The 19,002-nt window shown below is 37.3% G+C and overlaps 1 protein-coding gene across 1 annotated transcript; it reads right to left on the reverse strand.

Moving 5' to 3' along the window:
- Positions 1–269: 269 nt before the first annotated feature.
- Positions 270–5,646, reverse strand: LOC111388504 (purple acid phosphatase 2-like). The gene is made up of 8 exons (XM_023013237.1): positions 5,294–5,646; positions 3,424–3,624; positions 3,033–3,144; positions 2,597–2,826; positions 2,179–2,317; positions 1,416–1,636; positions 732–853; positions 270–648 (listed from the first exon to the last, which is right to left on the reverse strand). Exons 1-8 carry the CDS (start codon positions 5,474–5,476, stop codon positions 450–452), a joined length of 1,407 nt encoding a protein of 468 aa, XP_022869005.1. The 5' UTR covers positions 5,477–5,646; the 3' UTR covers positions 270–449.
- Positions 5,647–19,002: the final 13,356 nt, after the last annotated feature.

Below are 19,002 nucleotides of genomic sequence, written 5' to 3' on the forward strand. Positions count from 1 at the left end.
TTATATCTTGGAAAGGACTCGAACATCCATGCTCTTTAGCATGAGACTTTGTCTCCCATGTCTACTAGAAAAATAATTCCCTTTCATTATGAAATGCTAAAATCTAGTTTACTAGACGAGTCTCTTTGCAAAAATGGATGAATAGATAAAGGGTCCAATTCATTTATCTTCATAAAGAAATGGCTTCAGTTAATTGGCCTTTTTCACTTGATTGGATCTACCTCAAAGAAAACGTATAGAAATTTCCAACATTGAAAGTGTCGATCAAGTTGATATAATGACTCACGTTGTTACTAGTGGACCGTTCTATATATCACTATCCAAATCGGACATTATGATATCCATGCACCCAACTTGATAAGAGAAATAACAATGTATAAATAATATGATATACAACACTAGTAAACGATAAAATTCACAACTAAAACACAAAGCAAGTCATTCTCGTATCATGATACAGCTACAGATTGTTCTTCCATCGATTTCCAGTACCTATTGTGAAACCAAAGAGAGTCAGCTTCCACGGAAAATCCATCTTGATTACGATGCCAACTGAAATAGGCATGAGTGCGGTTCTTAATATCAAATGTGCCATGTCCAAAGCTGGCTTCCCGATAAGCAGAGTAACTTGGTTGTGGCTGCGTCATCCTTCACATATACAGATAAAAATCAAATTTTAAATACGATTAAATGTTTTCGAATTTCAAGAAATGGCGTGTATCATAACATACTCGGTTGCCAATCCTTCTTGATTTCCTCCATCTCCGATAGTAATATATACTGGAGCAGAGTGATCCTTTACAGGACTGCATAAGCCATTAACAATATTGTACGCAATGTTGGAAACACGTTCCTGTGAAACAAATATGTGATAGTGTACATTAGTCACTTGTTTGGTACAGTACAGTACTCAGACATTGCTAACGATTAAAATGTAGTTAAAATTTTGTTATTGCAGTCCCTGTTTGAGGGGCATTATTTCCTCATAAAAATGGCTTTTTTTACCGTTGGTACACAATCTTTCAAGACTGTGTGGGGTCCAATAACGGTTGGATTTCTTCTGAACATGAGAAAATAATGCCCCTCAAACAGGGGCGCAGTGTCTACTCCAGCACTCGATTTGAAACTGACACTAGAAGTTGACCATATCATCTAAGCTTATCTGTAATAGCAGTTATTCTCATATTAAAGCTGTTTCAAGGTTTTGTACTGAAATCAAGTTCAGTGAAGGATAGAAAGATCTGAAAGGGCAGTGAAAATAGAACATAGAAATTAAAGCTATAAAGCATAATCCGAGACATAATTCAGGCATTGTATCATTTGATAAAAGAATCTGTCAAAAACAATTGTTCCTTTCTGGACTAAAGAGCTTTCTATGGAAATTAATATATGCAGTTCAAAATACAAATACTTACAGATCGTTCGTAGGCATGAACGTGACCTGCAAAGACTACATCAACTTTGTACTCCACAAACCATGACTCATACATCACTCGCATGGTTTCCCCTTCCATGAAGTGATGAACATAACTACTATACATTGGAGAATGCATGAGTACAATGAGCCATGGCGTCTCTGTCCGGTTTACTTTTGGCAGCTCACTGATCAACCATTTGTACTGAGGAGTGTACTTCCCTGCAAAGAGACCGACCGATGATTCAAGCTCATAATGAAATATTTTGTGTTAAAGATTTGGTAATATTCACAGGCTAGCCGCAATATTGTGATATTATCCAGAATACCCATAATTATTTGCATAATATTTTGATTGTGTATTTAGTATAGAATCTTTCGTTTTACAGTTATTCGTAACCTTATAAATAGAATTTATCACTTTGTAATTTTAGAAAGTTGTAAAGTTTCTCCTATTTCCTTCAGTATTTAATTTCTGTCATATTTAGTTCATAGTTCTCAGCAAGCTACAGCCAGCATCTAAGCAACTTATGCATGCAATCAATTTCAATGCGATTAATTTTTTTTTTTTTTTTCCTGAGTTCATCCAATTTACCATGAAAGGTAAGAAGGGGATAAAGGAACCATGTGTTGATTTTCCTCTAAAGGTGATTTTTTCCCCTTATTTTAGAAGGGAATGAATAAATAAATCAAATTATGGCAAGCTTCATTAAGTTCATTCACTTTACATGAATTAAATTGATGTGAAAACCATGAACTCTTACCATAAGCCGAATAAGAAGACATTACAATGATGTATGCCGAAGCTCTCTTGATTGAATACCAGAGGGGAGACGTACTCCCTGACGCTTGGTATGGTACAAAAAATCGGTGTGTGTAAGGCTTGAAGGGTTTGGTTTCACCCTGCAACAAAATGCTTTTGTCATCATGATTGCAATATTTGTAGAATTTATGCAGGTCAGTATAAACTTGATGTTCAGAAATAAATAATTGACATGATCAAAGTGGATTTCCATGGTAAAAGTTTATTACAGTTGCACAAATTACGATGTTGAATTCTATTCCATATTGATAAACTCGATAGCTTTTTCCTGAGCAATTAGGAGTGTGTTGTTCTAAAGAACCAAAAGAAGGTCAAATGGGAGTTTTTCAACAGAAGAGTTGTGTAAATGGGAAACATACAATGTCAGGAACAAAATCAAGTTCATGATTCCCAGCAGTCCAAATCCACGGTTGATAGCCAGCATTTCTCTCGATGAACCTCCCCCAGGTATCCCATCTGGTGTTATCATGAAATGGATAATTATCTGCATAGGAGAGATCTCCCACAAACAGCAATGTCTGTCCCTTCACAGGGTTCATCTCATAATGAGTCAGTGTCCTATTGGAATCGTAAGTCTGACCAAGATCCCCTGTTCATAATGCTAAACAAAGTGAGTTTACAACAAAATTGAATTTTCNTGTCCTATTGGAATCGTAAGTCTGACCAAGATCCCCTGTTCATAATGCTAAACAAAGTGAGTTTACAACAAAATTGAATTTTCACTCCACATTTCCGACTGAATTTTTTTTTTAACAACACAAAACTTGCAGGTTGAAATGGATGATAACGACATACCTATAAGGCCAAATGTATAAGGAGTATTCGGGTTCGGTTTAGAAGGAGTTGTAAACCAAAACTGCCGCTTAGTATTTCCTGATCTTACTACATAGTAGTATTTCGTATCATACTGCAGTTTTAAGAACACTACAGCTGTTGATAATTCAATTCATTTGTGGAAAGCTAAAAACCTACTACTTAAGCAAGCAAATTGCAATCAAATAGCATGTTTGCTTTTTGGGCTAAGCTTAAAACAAGTTGATTAAATTGAGAGCAACTCTTGCCTTCTGTCAAAATAAGTTAATTGTTTATTTCAAACTTTGACCAATGAAACTTCATTTATTTAAAAATATACTCATTTTGCTAATATGTAAAAATAAAATAAGTCCATTTAGCATGACATACACACCTCCAAATTCTTGATTGTGCAGTGATGAATGTAACCAGATGTATAATTGTAGTATTTGTAGGTAAGAACAATGCCATGGACACTTTTCTTAAGCTTGCTATTTGCTGCCCAGTAGATGACTGCGTTTGAACCTGGTTCATCTGGTGTGATCCAAGAGACAATCACAGCTCTTCCTTCATGATCTCCTTGTGTTAAATGAACCTTCAAAAGCCACACTACATTAACTTGTATGCCTAGTCTGAGACAAGCGGCATAAAAGACACAGCATACAGTTTAAATTACAACCTTTTATCAGTTCATTTTCAGATTCGTTATTCACTAAATGTGAATTGATTATAATTCTTCATACAATGTCCTAAGTAAGCCCGTTTTGCTCAGCTTACATGAGAGTTAGAACTAGGTCACACCTACAAGGCCTAAAGTTTAGTCCCTATAAAGAATAAATTTCAAACATAACGAGAAATTTCCAGTCTGGGGAGGGTAAGGCTGGTTCTGTGGACTCGGCCAACTGGGAAATGGTTTCTGAGAGTTCTATGCAATGACTTGTAACAGACCATGGAGCCAGAATAAGAAGTAAGGCCCTCCCTCTAACAAGCAAGTCTCCTTATTCAGTTGAAATGAGCATGCCTGGGGCCTGCTTCACAAGTTCTCAATAGGGTCCTAGCAAAGGTCACCAGGGGCTGACCCACATGAGGTCATGCCGCGTCAAATGACCCCACAAAATTTTTGGTTTTTTCCCCCAGAAAATAGGTGTTATGACCCTTTACAACCTACATTGACACACTCGTTACGGAATGCCAAATGAAGTCGAAACATTGCATTCTTAATATCATTTCAAAGTGCTCATAGCCTAATTTTTGCTCGTTAATAGCGTGCAATATGACCAATCGTAGTAAAGGTTACGACGCATCAAAGCAGGCCGTTCCACACTAATATTTCGAAAATTTCGATAATATGCTAACTTTAAAAATTCATCGATGATCGTATACTATTTGAATCCACAAATCGTCTACGTCATCTAGAAGCTCATTTCGAGAACTATATCATAGTCATATTAAATAATGCAAACGAATATCAAAAATAATTAAATATGTGTCAAACATACATCTTAAAAAAGATGTCTAACTCGTCTCTTCTTTAAAAAATTTCAATTATTTCATTAATATTTATTATTTTTACACAATAAATTTTTTAATATCAATTACATTATTTTATTAGAAAATTTTACATGGAATATAATGTCAAAAATTTTAGGATCATTATGGATTAAATATAATTTAAATTACTTTCGAATTACTTTTGCATTAAATTTAAATTTCATTTACTTCATAAATTAAATGTGAATTTTATTTCAATTCATTTACTTCCTACATTCAATTTGATTTACTCATTGTCACTAAAAGATCTTCAACAAGGGCGTTCTTGTGCGTTGTAGATTCTTATCCAAGACTTGTATCATTTGATGATGCCATGTGCTAAACCTGTTTGCTTCCAATTAATCAACTAAATTTAACCAGGAAAGCGGACACCCTACCTTCCGGGGTAAGACTAATCCCTAATATATGTATCCAATTTGGGACTTCTTTTGTTTTCTGATTAAGTGAAAAATTCATTAAGCAAAGAAAATGATCTCTTCTCTACTTGGAATTCAACCAACAAAAAGGGAAAAGTTCAAACATCAACCTCTTCTATTAGCTTTCTTCATTTTCGCAGTTAAAGACAGGGTACACTATCCGGCAATAACTTTGTTTTCTTCTTTATAGTATCCCGCTCTCTGATCATCCCGACCGAACATGAACATATAACATTCAAAGAAAACAGAAAAATCTTGAATGAAGAGCAAGAATGAAAAACGACCTTACTAACTAACCTGCTGGGGAGCATTATAACCAGGAGGAGCTCTAAACACATCACTATCTAAAGGCATATCAAGACTCAAATCATTCCTTCTCACATAATTACTGGTAAATCCACCTTCACACGTCCCAAAAGCAATCAAGATTAAGCCCACAAGAAAATATGCCAATGCACTGCAAAAATTATTGAAACCCATTTCTCTGATTGAATTAAACGTTAAATACAAGCTTTAAAAAGCCCTCTTTTTCAAGAAACAGAAAGATTTTTAAAACATGGTTCCTGAAGTATATATGTGTAACATTTTATGTGCTAAGGGAGTTGGAAATGGGAATATTTAAAGAATATTTTGGGCATATCAAATGAAGGTGTTGGAAATGGGAATATCCAGTTGTTGATACGAATATTTTTGGTGTCACACGACACGCCGCCATGTGACCTCTGATGATTAGACATCTGGCCCGCCGCAGTTAGATGAGTGTAGGCGTGAGAGAGAACTTCAGCAGAGTTTGATGAAAACAATAAACACATCATCTAGGGGTGATAAATAGATCTAGCAACTCGTCGACTCGTGAAAACAGAGCTTGTGAATGGCTCGGGCTTGTAAAAACAAGAGCCCGAGCGGGCCAGTTCGATGGGCGAGCCAAGCTCGGCTCGCAAATTAAACGAGCCGCTCGTGACGAGCCCGCAAGCGGCTCGTTTTTAACCAGCCACAAGCTCGGGCTCGTTTTTAACGAGCCACAAGCCAGCTTGTGGCTCTTTGAAGCCGAGCTCGTGGGCTCGTTTATATAGTGACCGAAACGATCACTTTTTCAGTGATCGTAACGGTCACCGACAAAAGTCGGTGACTGTTTCTGTCTTTGAAAGTTTATTTTTATTTTTAAATTTATGGCCGTTAACAGTCAATGAATTTTTTCAGTGACCTTTTCGGTCCTTTAATTTTTTTATTATTTTTTCCCTCTTCTTCTTCTATAAATAGTGGCATTTAGCCACAAAATTTTCTACAATTCATTCTTAATTCTCTTTCTCTCAACTCTCTTGTGTTGTGTTGATAATTGTGCAATTTTTATATACAATATCCAATTCTCATTTCTCAGTTCTCACAATATTTATTGAAATTTCATCCAATTTTCATTTCTCACTATATTTATACAATTATTCTTTTACTAGTTGTTACTTATTACAATTAAACAAATGTATTCACGCGCATTTGTCGAAAACTTATTCGGTGTGGGAGGAAACGAATCGCCTATGACACCACAAAGTCAATTTCGAAATCAATTTGAAGGTCTAAATGACGTACCCCTACCTGAAGATATTCTAGATTTGAATCTTCATCATCATGTAAGCGGCAATCCTAATTATCCAATTAATTTGGATGATGTTGACGTTCCCGAAGCGAAACACGATCAGGAAGAAGAGACTGAATTAAACATTCCTAATGCGAGGGAAAAGCGAAAAGGGAAAAAACAAGCAAAATATTAGGATCATTTTAAGTTGATTTCAACGGGAAAAATCGTCAATGGAGTCCTGTTGACACGCTAAAAGTGCAACCCAAATCAAATAGCCTAAATAATGAAACCTAACTGGGTAATTCAGGATAAAGACCCGAATAGGGTTATCAATGAATGCAGTGAAAGCCCACGAACGCGGTAACACCATCGCCTAAACTTGCAAGACGCCCAAGATCTGAGCGAATGAAGTGCCTTGCAGTCGCCCAGAGTTATGACCTTGTTCTCGCCCAAACCTTCGAGTCGCCCAGGATCTTAGCAAACATAAAATGTTATGGTTATCCAAAAGTGCAATTATCAAAGCAGTTATTGGGTAATCTTATCACGTTCCATGATTCAAGGATGTTCAGTTGAGGATGGTTGAACGACAAAGAGTAATGGCAGCAGTTAGAGACGGCAGTTTCACGATAAGTTGGCCACCATGAAGAAAGTGGGCAGTTATAAAACAATTAAGCGATTTCTAAGTGGTTGATCACGAATAGATCATCAAGGAAATATAAAAAGAATCAAACACTCTCAAACAGAGAATATGTAATTTCAATTTCTTAGTTTAGACTTAAACATTTCTTTCAGTACTCGTGTGCTTGCGCCCCTTGGAGTCATTCTGTTTAAATTCCAATTGTAAAGTCATCGCTAATAAAATACCCCTTTTTGGGACTTTGTTTCAAGAGGTTTGTTCCTTACACAATTGTCTGATCCCTTTTTAATTGTTGGCGACAACCCACGCGAAACAATTTGGCACGCCTAGTGGGACATTGGTGTTTGGTGTTGAAGATACAAAAGGTGAAACAATATGCCTCAGAAATCCGATAAGGAAGCAGCAAGTCAGGGAGGAGTCCAGTCTGTGATCGAGCGATATGAGGAGTAGCATAGCTCTCCACGAACAGATGGACAGAATCAGAACAATCACAGTCATTACGAACCAATGACAGAGTTGAGTCCTCGAACCATGCGTGCATTACTCGGAGAGCTCACACAAGATGTCGTTGAACAGGTAAATCTACGAAGTATTCATAATATAGAAAGATTTACCCAGAATGGGAATGCACATTATGACAACATGACCAAACAACTGAATACTTTGAACGAAATAATGAATAAGTTAGTACCCCAAATTTGTCAGCCAGTTGTGCCTCTTACAAATCACTTTCAAACTAGGACAATTGTGGGATATAATCCCCCAGTCCTAAGTTTAAATTAAGGGGTAGAACAACCTTTTGACCCCTCTACTTCAAACCAGGGGGGTGGTGTAATACCAAATCAGAATAGTGACGTTGGTACATCTAACTTGGGAGGTAACCTAAATGTAAGAGATAATGTCCTAAACAATGGGCAGAATACCCCACGTGTTAATGATAAAATCAATGTTCAGGCTAACGGTAACAATGGCCTAAATCATGGTAACTTTGTTGCCAATCAAGGACCAAACATCAGGCCTCAAGCAAATCAACCGGTCAACCAACTTGTAGGAATTTCATATGACCACAACGTCATGTTGAGGAATCAGATTATGAAAATCGTACAGGACCAGATGGCTTTTGGAGTACGTCCTGTCATTAGGCCGACTTACACAAAGCCGTATCCTGATTGGGTAGACCAAGCATATCCATGACCTAGGGTGTATAAAGTGCCAAATTCTCATTGTTTACCGGTTTAGGAGAGGTGTCTACTCTAGAACACATAGGACGATTCACACTGCAAAGTGGTGACGTAACTGATTACTATAAAATGAGGCTGTTCCCTAGTTCATTAACAGGAGTAGCCTTCTCCTGGTTCATCAATTTGCCAGCAAACTCTGTTCAAACATGGCAACAATTGGAGCAATTGTTCCACACTCAGTTTTATAAGATTGAGTCTGAAGTTACTTTGGTTGATTTGGCGAATCTACGTCAAATGCCAAACGAATGGGCAGAAGGTTTCCTTCAAAGGTTTAAGATAGCAATAAATAAATATTTTGTATCTTTGCCAGAAAAGGAGTTCGTCAAAATCGCTCAAGGTTGTCTAAGCTTTGATCTGAAGAAGAAGTTCCAAGACAAGAAATTTCCTGATCTTTACCAATTGAGCGCGAACGTGATGAGGTATGAACGATTAATAAGAGAAGAAGAACAAATGAAAAATTCTAGTAAGGGGACTTATTATAGAGACCCAAATTTTGATGTTTATACTATTAATGACGAGTATTACGATCAAACCGAAATGTGTTTGGTCGAATTGGTTAAAGGAGACACGTATACTTGTCCTATAATGGCTAAGCCTAGGCCGTCGAGCAAGGATAAGCCTATAAAAGATGAAAACATAAAGGTTAGAACGTTCTCGTTCGATGTAACCAAAGCTGACCTTATATTTGATAAATTATATAAGGATAAACAGATAAAATTGAGCGATAAGCATAAATTGCCAAACCCTGAACAAATTAAGGGTAAAAAATATTGTAAGTGGCATAATGCATGGTTACATTTGACTAACAACTGTTTGATTTTTCGTCATGTGTTACAGAATGCCATTGAAAAGGGACGAATTACGTTCGAGGATAAGAGGAAGACGGCAGTGGATGAAAATCATTTTCCACAGGCTCTTGGAGTGAACATTGTGACATCTGGTTTCAAAAACAAATTGTTGAAATTCAAGTTGGCTATAGATGATGGAGAAGAAGACCCTGGACCACATCCCAGTGTCTTTGAACATATCAAAGGGAATGAGCCCAAAAAGGACGAAGACGTCCTATGTGCAAGATGCAAAAAAGAAGTGAGTGTAAATGTAGAGAAATTAGGGATATGGCAGCATTACCATCGCCCTAGTTTTTTTCCAAACGCTCAGCCTGGTAGAGAGCTAGGTACATCGTTTTATAAAGGACCGCCTTTTGAGAGGCAGTTCAGGCTAGTAAATAAGGGGAGAACATTCAGACCGCAACCTCGCCAACCAAATGTATGGCATTCGTTCCAGTATGAGGCTGGAAGGGCAATACCTTTCAACGAGATGACTAGAACCCAACAAAGGCGTTTTCAATGGAACTACGGGCGAATGATGAGGCAACAACAGGGAATGCTGTGTCCTAAGGCACTTAGACTACTCGAGGCGGCCAATCAGAATGTTCTCAAAGACAGTGAAGAGACTGGTACAGGCGAACCTATGGAAGAATTGCCAGAGACTTCTTCTGGGAGGTCGAAGTTTGAGCGAGACAGAGGGGATGGAGAAGATCCAGATAAGCCCTTACTATCCAATTTTGTACGTTACCTCCTGTTGTGGCTAATAACTATTTACTAGCCAATGAGTTCAAGAATAAAGAGAAATGAGAAGAAGAAAAGGAAGATAATGAAGAGGAAGCATGCACGTTGGAATATGAAGAAGGCCAAAGTGATTCCATTATAAGTCAGTATGAAATCGTCCAAAAGTTGTTGGAAGAATTCGACCAAATAGAGTTTCAATGTGTTAATAGGATATATAATGACGTAGCAAACGAATTGGCCCAAATGGCCTCAGGGTACTCAAAGGTTTTAAATTGGAAGTCTACTTGTGAGTATGGAACAATATTGCCCTTGATCCAAAGAAGGACGAGAACGATTGAGATTCATTGCATACAAGATGGAGCTACAGTAGATTGGATGGCAAAGATTAAAAGGTTCCTTGAAGAACCTAATAAAGGAGATAGTAGAAAAATAAAGTTATGTTTGCTAAACTATACACTAATAGATGAAGAGTCGTTTAAGAAACGCTCTAATGGTATATTGCTAAAAAGTGATTATTTCACTAAGTGGGTAGAAACGATACTTTTAAAGGAGATCACCCAAAAGAATGTCATAGAATTTTTCCGTGATCACATCATTTATAGATTTGAAATTTCACAAACTTTGATGGTAGATCACGGAATATCTTTAAATGGGGATCAAGTGAATAAATTCTTGAACGAGTTTGGAGTTAAATTAGTGAACTCCACACCATATTACGCTCAATCCGACGGACAAGCAGAATCTTCTAATAAGATTCCAAAAAATATCATAAGGAAAATGATAGATGAAAATGCCAAAAATTGGCACGAATGTCTAAACAAGGCCTTATGAGCTTATAGGACGTCGCCTCGGTCAAGTAACAAAATTACTCATTTCCAACTTACTTATGGACAGGAGGTCGTTTTGCCTATGGAAATCAACGTGCAATCGATCGGAGTGTGTTTGCAACATAAGTTAAGTGGTGATGAGTATACCGAATCACTAGTTCAAAACTTATTGGAGTTGGACGAATTAAAATTGGACGTCCTAGATAGATTGCAAGTTCAAAAACAAAGAATGGCCAAATTTTATAATAAAAAAGTTATAGCCAAGTCGTTCGCCTGGGCGAATTGGTTTGGAAAATAATACTCCCTTTGGATAGCAAAGATCCAAAGTATGACAAGTGGTCGCCCAATTGGGAAGGACCATATAAAGTAAATAATGTGTTGCCTAATGGAGCTTATAATTTGGAAAATTTAGACGGCATCAAGCACATGAGTTCATTAATGGCAAATATTTAAAAAAATATGTTTCTTCCTTATGGGAAAGTGAACAAATAAAAGCGTAATCAAATCGCGTTGAAGGATCGTAGATTAAAAAGGGCCAGAACGAAATACGTTCAAATAAATTCCTTTATTATCAAACATTCATTACAAAGTTGTAAAATACAAAATACTAAATGCTCTACAAGTTACAATTAAGAGCAAACTAATCTCCCGGTCGATCGTCGAGTAAGAGGGTGAACTGGCTTTAATTGCCATCCTGATCGCACTGCTGCAAAGGTAAGCAGAGAAACCGAGAATCACTCTCAGCAAGCAGAAAGGAAGTAAAAGCACCCTCGCATCGCCTTCCTAAATGCATCACTGCAATAACGGGCAAGGAGGCTGAGAAGCACTCTCAGCAAGCAAGGTGGCTTGCAAGTGTCCTAAAAAATTGTCTTCCATCGTTGAACTGCTTGTAAGGAACATGGAGACGATTGGAAGAACTTTGCTGTTGGCCAAAAAATATTTCTTAAATCTCCCATACCAAAAGTGACATAAAGAAGGATAGCAAAATGGGCGGATCAAATGATCCATTTCCATAGAAGGCGAAGGTTTTGGATCGATTATTAGAATGCCAAACAATGGCAGCAAATTGGTTTTGAAGAAGAGAATGGAAATAAAAGTTACAAGTGTGGAATATAAGTGCATTTATAGAGGCGTGAAGATGAAGAGATAGAATATGAACAGCCACATTCGTGCCTAATAACTAGAATCAAATGGTCTGAAATCTTGGGAAAAGAGACAGAAACACCAAGAGAAAATGTGCGTGAATCTTAGCATAAAGTAGTTAAATGCTTGGGAGTTGACGATTAAAGACAACGTTAGTAAATACACAAGAAGACAAATTAATTGTTCATTAATGATAATGACTGCTAATATGATCAGAATTACCAATGGACATCAGTACGAGGTTACAAAGGGAAAGTTAATACGAAGTTACAAAAAGAAAAGTTAAGGCATTAAATGTCTTAATTACAATTCGCCCCAGACTGAATGAATTCTTTCCCTAAGTCTCCTCCAATCATCGCTCTGCTGAGAAGTAGTGACATTCAATTCAGCCACAAAATCATCATCAACCTCCAGCTTCTTGTACTGCTCGACCAAAGACTTAGTTCGCTCAATTCCTTGAGAGGCATTGCGTTTCTTAGCAGCCATTCTCGTCTTGCAGTCGTCCATCCTTGCTTGAAGCTCCTTCATCTGTGCAGCCAAACTGGTCATCAAAGAGTCTTCAATCATGATTTCAGAAGAGATTTCTTTCACTTCGTCCTCAACTTTGTTGATCTCCAGAAGCAAAGACTCTCTTTCAGATACAACGCGAAGATATTGAGTACTTTTGACTTTCAGTTCGACTATTTAGCCAGCAAGGAGAAAATCTCGAAATGGATAATTTTCAACGTCGCTTTAAAATCAGCAAAAAGATTGAGTGACGGAAGTGTCAGTGCTTGCGCCAACTTCGCACTCAAATGCTCAAGTTTATCCTTATGTTTGGCAGTACTAGCCTGACCGATGTTCATATCCATAAAGGACACATACTCAAATATCGACTGCTTGAGGAACTTCATATCTTCCTTTGAAGAAGCAGAAGGACGACTGGTTGAAGCAGGACGAGACGTCTTAACTTGCCCCCAGGAAGTGAACAAGCCTGGATGGAACGCACAATCCTATCAGCATCCTGCAAACAAAGTCGCCAACATTGAAGGTTTTCACTACAATGAACAAAGTGGAAGTAAAAGTGAAACAAAGATTACCTTATCAGCAATCTTGGGAGATGGCATATCCCCAGTTAAATATACCACCTGTAGCTCCACCACTTGTGAGGACTTCCTCTTGTCTGAGTGAGAAGACTTTCCCACAACGGGCAAACCCATGGGAGCATCTGCAGAACTCAAAAAGCAACAAATCAAAAACCAATAGCACAAGTTAAGGTAAAATATCAAAAAATGTATTACCTTCTGGTTCGACGTTTGGGGGGTTGGCACCCTGGGACGAAGGTGGCTCATCCATTGGTTGTGATGAGGATTCCGAGACTGAAGGTTTTTCTTTAAGCTAGTCCCTTCATCAGCTGATTTGGATGAAGCAGCCTCAGCAGAGGGTGATGGAGTAGGAGCTGCCAACACCAAAGTCTTCAAAGGAGAGGCTGAACTTTTCTGAGAAATCCTAATAAACTATCAGCACATAGAAAAGTTTCGAGTATAGAAAAGTATGCTTGTGAGTAAACTAATTTAATTACCTTTCTCCTGACAATGAGAGGAGTGTCATCATCATCATCCTCCAAAATGGGAGATGCTGAGGCTGGCCGTTTGCGGCTTGGGGCACTTTTAGATGCAGTAAGCTTGGTAGGAAGAGAAGTAGATGGACGAACAGACTGTTTAGCACGAGCAGAAGAGGAAAGACTCCTAATAGACACAGGGGTGACCAAAACAGGGGAAGTGGAAAAAATGTCTGGCTGATCCAATGAATGGAAAGCGCGATTGGCATCAGTTGCAAATAATTTGCGCTGCACTGATGGCCAGAGTTGTTCAAATAGGGGATAGATGACATGGCTAGGATTGAAGGGAGTTAATGAAAAGTTACTCATCAAAAGAATATTGCGAGCATCTATAGCTTCTGCCTCTGCCTTATTAATAGTGTGGAAGCGATCTATCAAATTTCTTGAATAACAAGGGGGAACAGGCCAAGTTTGGCCAAAACCAAGTTGATGAGCAAAAAATTGGGGAGCATATATTTCAACCCCAGCTTTGGCATTAGTTCCAGTCAAAATATCATGGAACAACTCCCTCCCGGTCAAAAATTGAACCCAAACGAGCAGAGAGGTGCTCGCATTGTCCAGGGTAGATGGGGGATGCACATAATCAAGAGTTAAAAAGGGAGGAAAAGGAAAGAAAGAAGGAATTGAATTCAAAGTATAAAAGAATGAAAAAATGTCCCTTCTAGACATATGTACAGGGCTCAGTGGGTCAATAGCTAGCCCATAGCAGCTAGTAGAAAAAGAGAAAATGATAGAACACCAAGTGATGGAAAATAAGCTCTCAACCACATTTGAGTGAACAAAAGAGGCCCACTGCTAGTAGGAGATGCACCATTCTTCAATTGGAATTGAAGAGAAGCCATGCCTCTATAGAGGGCAGCCAAAAAGAAAGAACACAAATTCAGAGGTCTACTACGCGCCAATTCGTGCGCTATGGGTAAATAGCTCATAGAAGGCTTCAAGCTTGGCACACACAAAATATATTTACAAAGTCAAATCTGAAGAAAGACCACACGCTCAGCATGAGAAGACTCAGCGTTTGAGTGATTATAACAGTTTTGCAAGCTTGAATAGGGCTTGGTGAGTTTTTTGTCAAATTTTGGGGCGACACCAGAAATCAAAATACCAGGGAAAATGGTATCGCTCAAAGGTGGCAGATTTACTAAGGCCCCAACATCCCTTAAAGCAATGGACATGGGACCAAGGGGAAAACAAAAGTATTATACTCAGAAGACCAAAAACTTAAAGTAATAGGGAAAAGCGCTGGATCAAAAGTAGGGGGTTGAAGAGAGATTTCTAGCAAATCAGAAATCCTAACACTATCAAAAATGTCTACCATGGTCCACAAGGCGAGCATGCCATCTATGGAAAACAACATCAGATTTAGGCCAAGTGCGAATACCTCTTTCGCGAAGCGGCCTCAAGGGCAAAGAGTTTAGAAACGGAAGGCCTTGAGTACAAGGGAACAGCTGGCCCACCGCCACTTGTTCGACGACCTCGGCGTTGTTGAATGAAGGACCTAGCTAGAACTTATTGAGTTAGACATTGGCTGGTGCAAGGAAGTTAGGAGTTATATATGGCCAAGTGAGGATTTTCTGGAAGTCTTGGAAACTGAAAGAGTCAACAGATTGGGATTGTGAAGCAGCCATTAGGAACGAAATAAAGTTTTGTTGAAATTTGCTTGAGAAACGTAGCAGAGAAGTAAGAAGATGAACAGTAATATTGTGAGAGAGAAGCACAGAACAATGAGGCGTGATTTAGTAGTGCGATAAAATGGCGTGTATTTGGGGGTTATAAGGGTTTGCAACGTTGTACCTTTTCAGGTTATGGAAGAAAATAATGATTGAAATTCTTGGGAATTTCAAATGTTGTTGCGAAACACAAAGTGAATATGGCAAAAAATTAATAATTGGTATTAATTCTGCCATATTAGGGGGTAAATTGTTGACACGCTAAAAGTGCAGCCCAAATCGAATAGCCTAAATAATGAAGCCCAACTGGGCAATTCAGGATAAAGGCCCGAATAAGGTTATCAATGAATGCAGTGGAAGCCCATGAACGTGGTAACACCATCGCCCAAACTTGCAAGACGCCCATGATCTGAGCGAATGAAGTGCCTTGCAATCGTCCAGAGTTATGACCCTGTTCTCGCCCAAACCTTCGAATCGCCCTGGATCTTAGCAAACATAAGATGTTATGGTTATCCAAAAGTATAATTATCAAAGCAGTTATTGGGTAATCTTATCACGTTCCACGATTCAAGGATGTTCAGTTGAGGACGGTTGAACGACAAAGAGTAATGGCAGCAGTTAGAGACGGCAGTTCCACGATAAGTTGGCCACCATAAGGAAAGTGGGCAATTATAAAGCAATTAAGCGATTTCTAAGCCGTTGATCACGAAGAGATCATCAAGGAAATATAAAAGGAAGAAAAGACATAGAGCAAAAGACCCCGAATCAAATACTCTCAAACAGAGAATATGTAATTTCAATTTCTTAATTTAGACTTAAACATTTCTTTCACTACTCGTGTGCTTGCGCCACTTGGAGGCATTCTGTTTAAGTTCCAATTGTAAAGTCATCGCCAATAAAACACCCCCTTTTGGGACTTTGTTTCAAGAGGTTTGTTCCTTACACAATCGTCTGATCCCTTTTTAATTGTTAATGACAACCTGTGCGAAACAAGTCCCAAAATCCAAAGCAGTATGTAAATACTGACAACAAAGATTGGCATGGCAAAGAAAAATTGGTACCACCCATCTCAACCGCTATTACAAAGTATGTGCAGCCAAACACGGACTTATTCCAGGCTGTCAAACACAATTGCAATTTGGCAGTCCAGACGCCGGTGGTTCTGCTGCACCCCTATCCACATGGGTGTATTCGGAGGAGAGAGCTCGAACCGGAATGGTGAAGCTTGTTGCTGGTGCTTAGCTGTCTTTAGCATTAATTGACAACCAACACTACGTCTCGTATGTTAAAGAATATCAGCAGTCAAGGTACGTTGGGGTAAGTTGAAACACTCTTCGTTTCGATACAATACAATATTTTACTGAAACAAAACAACAATTAATTATGGATTTGCAAAAATATGGGGGTGTCATATCTTTAACTTCGGATATATGGGAAGTGATTAATAAAAGAGCATATATAACTGCAACTGCACATTATATAGACCTACTTTGGTGCATGCATAAAAAAATTATTGCTTTTAGAATTATTGAGTTTCCTCACAACGCTAATAATAAATTTAATGCTATTATTAGTATTGTTAGAAAATATCATTGCGAAAGTAAAATTTGTTCATTTACTTTCGATAATGCTAGTGTTAATAAAGTAGTTGCCGATAAATTGCATAGGGTACCGCAACCTGATTTTGGTGGGTATTTGTTTCATATTCGTTGTGTATGTCATATTTTGAATTTAATTATCTAAAATGGTTTAAAACATATAAAGGATGAAGTTCAAAATATTAGGAACACACTAATATATATCACAATCTCCTCAAGTAGAAAACAAGCATTTGAGGATTATTGTGCCGAAATAAAAGTGCAAAATGCTAAAACATTTGTTAGAGACGTAGGTCATAGGTGAAATTCTACTTACTTGTTATTAAAGTCATGTGAAGGTTTTGAACATTTAATAACTAACTTTTATAACAATAGACATATTAGAAATGATAACGATGGTATGTTAACTGAACGTGATTGACAAATAGCTTTGAAAGTTAAAAGATTTTTGACATCTTTTTATGAAACCACTAAAATTTTATCGGGCGTTTACTATCCCACCAGCTATATGGTGCTTGAACGTCTTAATATAATTGCAAGAACATTTCATAAGTACAAAAATGACCTTGAGTTTAGTGAAATTATAATTGCTATGGAATTAAAATTTAGAAAATATTGGGAAGACTTGCCTATGTTATTTCCTTTAACATACGTGATGGACCCCGATATAATTTATCGGGAACTAAATATATAATTGATCAAATTTCAAACGCTTTAACATTTGATACACCAATCAGATATAGAAATTTAGAGCAAACATTATGTGAAATGTATGAATTATATGCGAATCGAATGAGTACCAATATTAGTCGGGTACAATCTGCACCTACTGCTTCCCCTGAAATTGAAGAAGAAGATGCAGAAATATTTAATTTATTTCAAGGCATTAATTCGTATAGATATGATTCATCTGCAATGTGTTCATCTACTGTCACTGCCATGTCGTCTACATCTGTATCTCATTCTCATCAAACATCTACGGGCTCAAGTCATAATGTATTTCCTGCTGAATTAATTGATTATTTTAACCAGAATATGCCAACAGATAAAACAATTAAAAGAAGTTCAAATGAAGTAATTGAATTCTGGCTAAAGTATGAACGACGTTAGCCAGTTATATCTGCGATTGCAAAAGATCTGATGACACCTCCGGTTAGCACCGTTACTTCGGAATTTGCTTTTAGTGCAAGTAAAAGAGTTTTGAGCGAGGTCAGGAGTCGACTGAAAGAAGATATTTTAGAAGCGTTAATGTGCGTTAAGGATTGACAGGACGCTCATTTTCGACGACAAGATAAATATGCCGAAATTACATGTTGTCAAGTAAGTGATATTTGATTTAATTATATTGATGAAACTTTTATTTTCTTGTCGTTACTTTTAATTTTCTTTCAAAAATTGTACACGCTACAATAAATTGTTCGTGTACAATTTTTAATTTCACCTACTGAAAATTTAAATAGCCGGTCCCAAACCCGGATAAAGGAGGAGGGTTTATATTTTATCTATTTTAAAAAGAAAAATGAAAAAAAATAAAGATTTCATTTTTATTTATTTCTATCTCTTTTAGTTTAAAAAAAAGAAAAAAAATTATTTCCACCAATTTAGTTAAATTTTTGTTAGTACTTAGTATTATTACTACTATATATCTACATTTTAAATTCTTTTCTCGAACAACGCTGTGTGTACTTTTACATATAATTTTCGAAGTCAATACCTTCTGAAAATTAAAAGGGTAATCGAATGATTGCCCTTTCAATTGTTAGAAGTCTTTCACTTCGAAAATTATATATAATCTTCGAAGTGAAAGACTTCTATATAATCTTCGAAGTGAACACTTCTGACAATTGAAAGGGTATTTGATTTACCCTTTCAATTTTTAGAAGGGATTTATTTCGAAAATTATATGCAAGGGGACGCGCAGCGTTGCTTGAAAAAATAATTTTTAATGCTGTTTTTATCTCCGCCTACTCTAAATTTAAGTAGTCGGTCCCAATCCCGAATAAAGGAAGAGAGTTTAAATTTTTTACCTAATTTTATATATATATAAATTTTTTATATAAAAAATTCACGATTTAAAAATTAAAATTACTTTTTTTTTCCAATTTACCCATTTGTTTCCACAAAAAAAAAAAAAAAAAAAAAATGTGCT

Source organism: Olea europaea, unplaced genomic scaffold (genome assembly GCF_002742605.1).
Source record: "Olea europaea var. sylvestris unplaced genomic scaffold, O_europaea_v1 scaffold502, whole genome shotgun sequence".
In the NCBI taxonomy this organism is placed as follows: Eukaryota; Viridiplantae; Streptophyta; class Magnoliopsida; order Lamiales; family Oleaceae; genus Olea; species Olea europaea.

Coding starts and splice junctions, on each gene's coding strand:
- LOC111388504 (XM_023013237.1), bottom strand. CDS start 5,476: ATGGGTTTCAATAATTTTTGCAGTGCATTGGCATATTTTCTTGTGGGC. Junction 1,637..2,178: donor GTCTTCTTATTCGGCTTATG/GTAAGAGTTCAT, acceptor GTCTCTTTGCAG/GGAAGTACACTCCTCAGTAC. Junction 854..1,415: donor TTCATGCCTACGAACGATCT/GTAAGTATTTGT, acceptor TTTGTTTCACAG/GAACGTGTTTCCAACATTGC.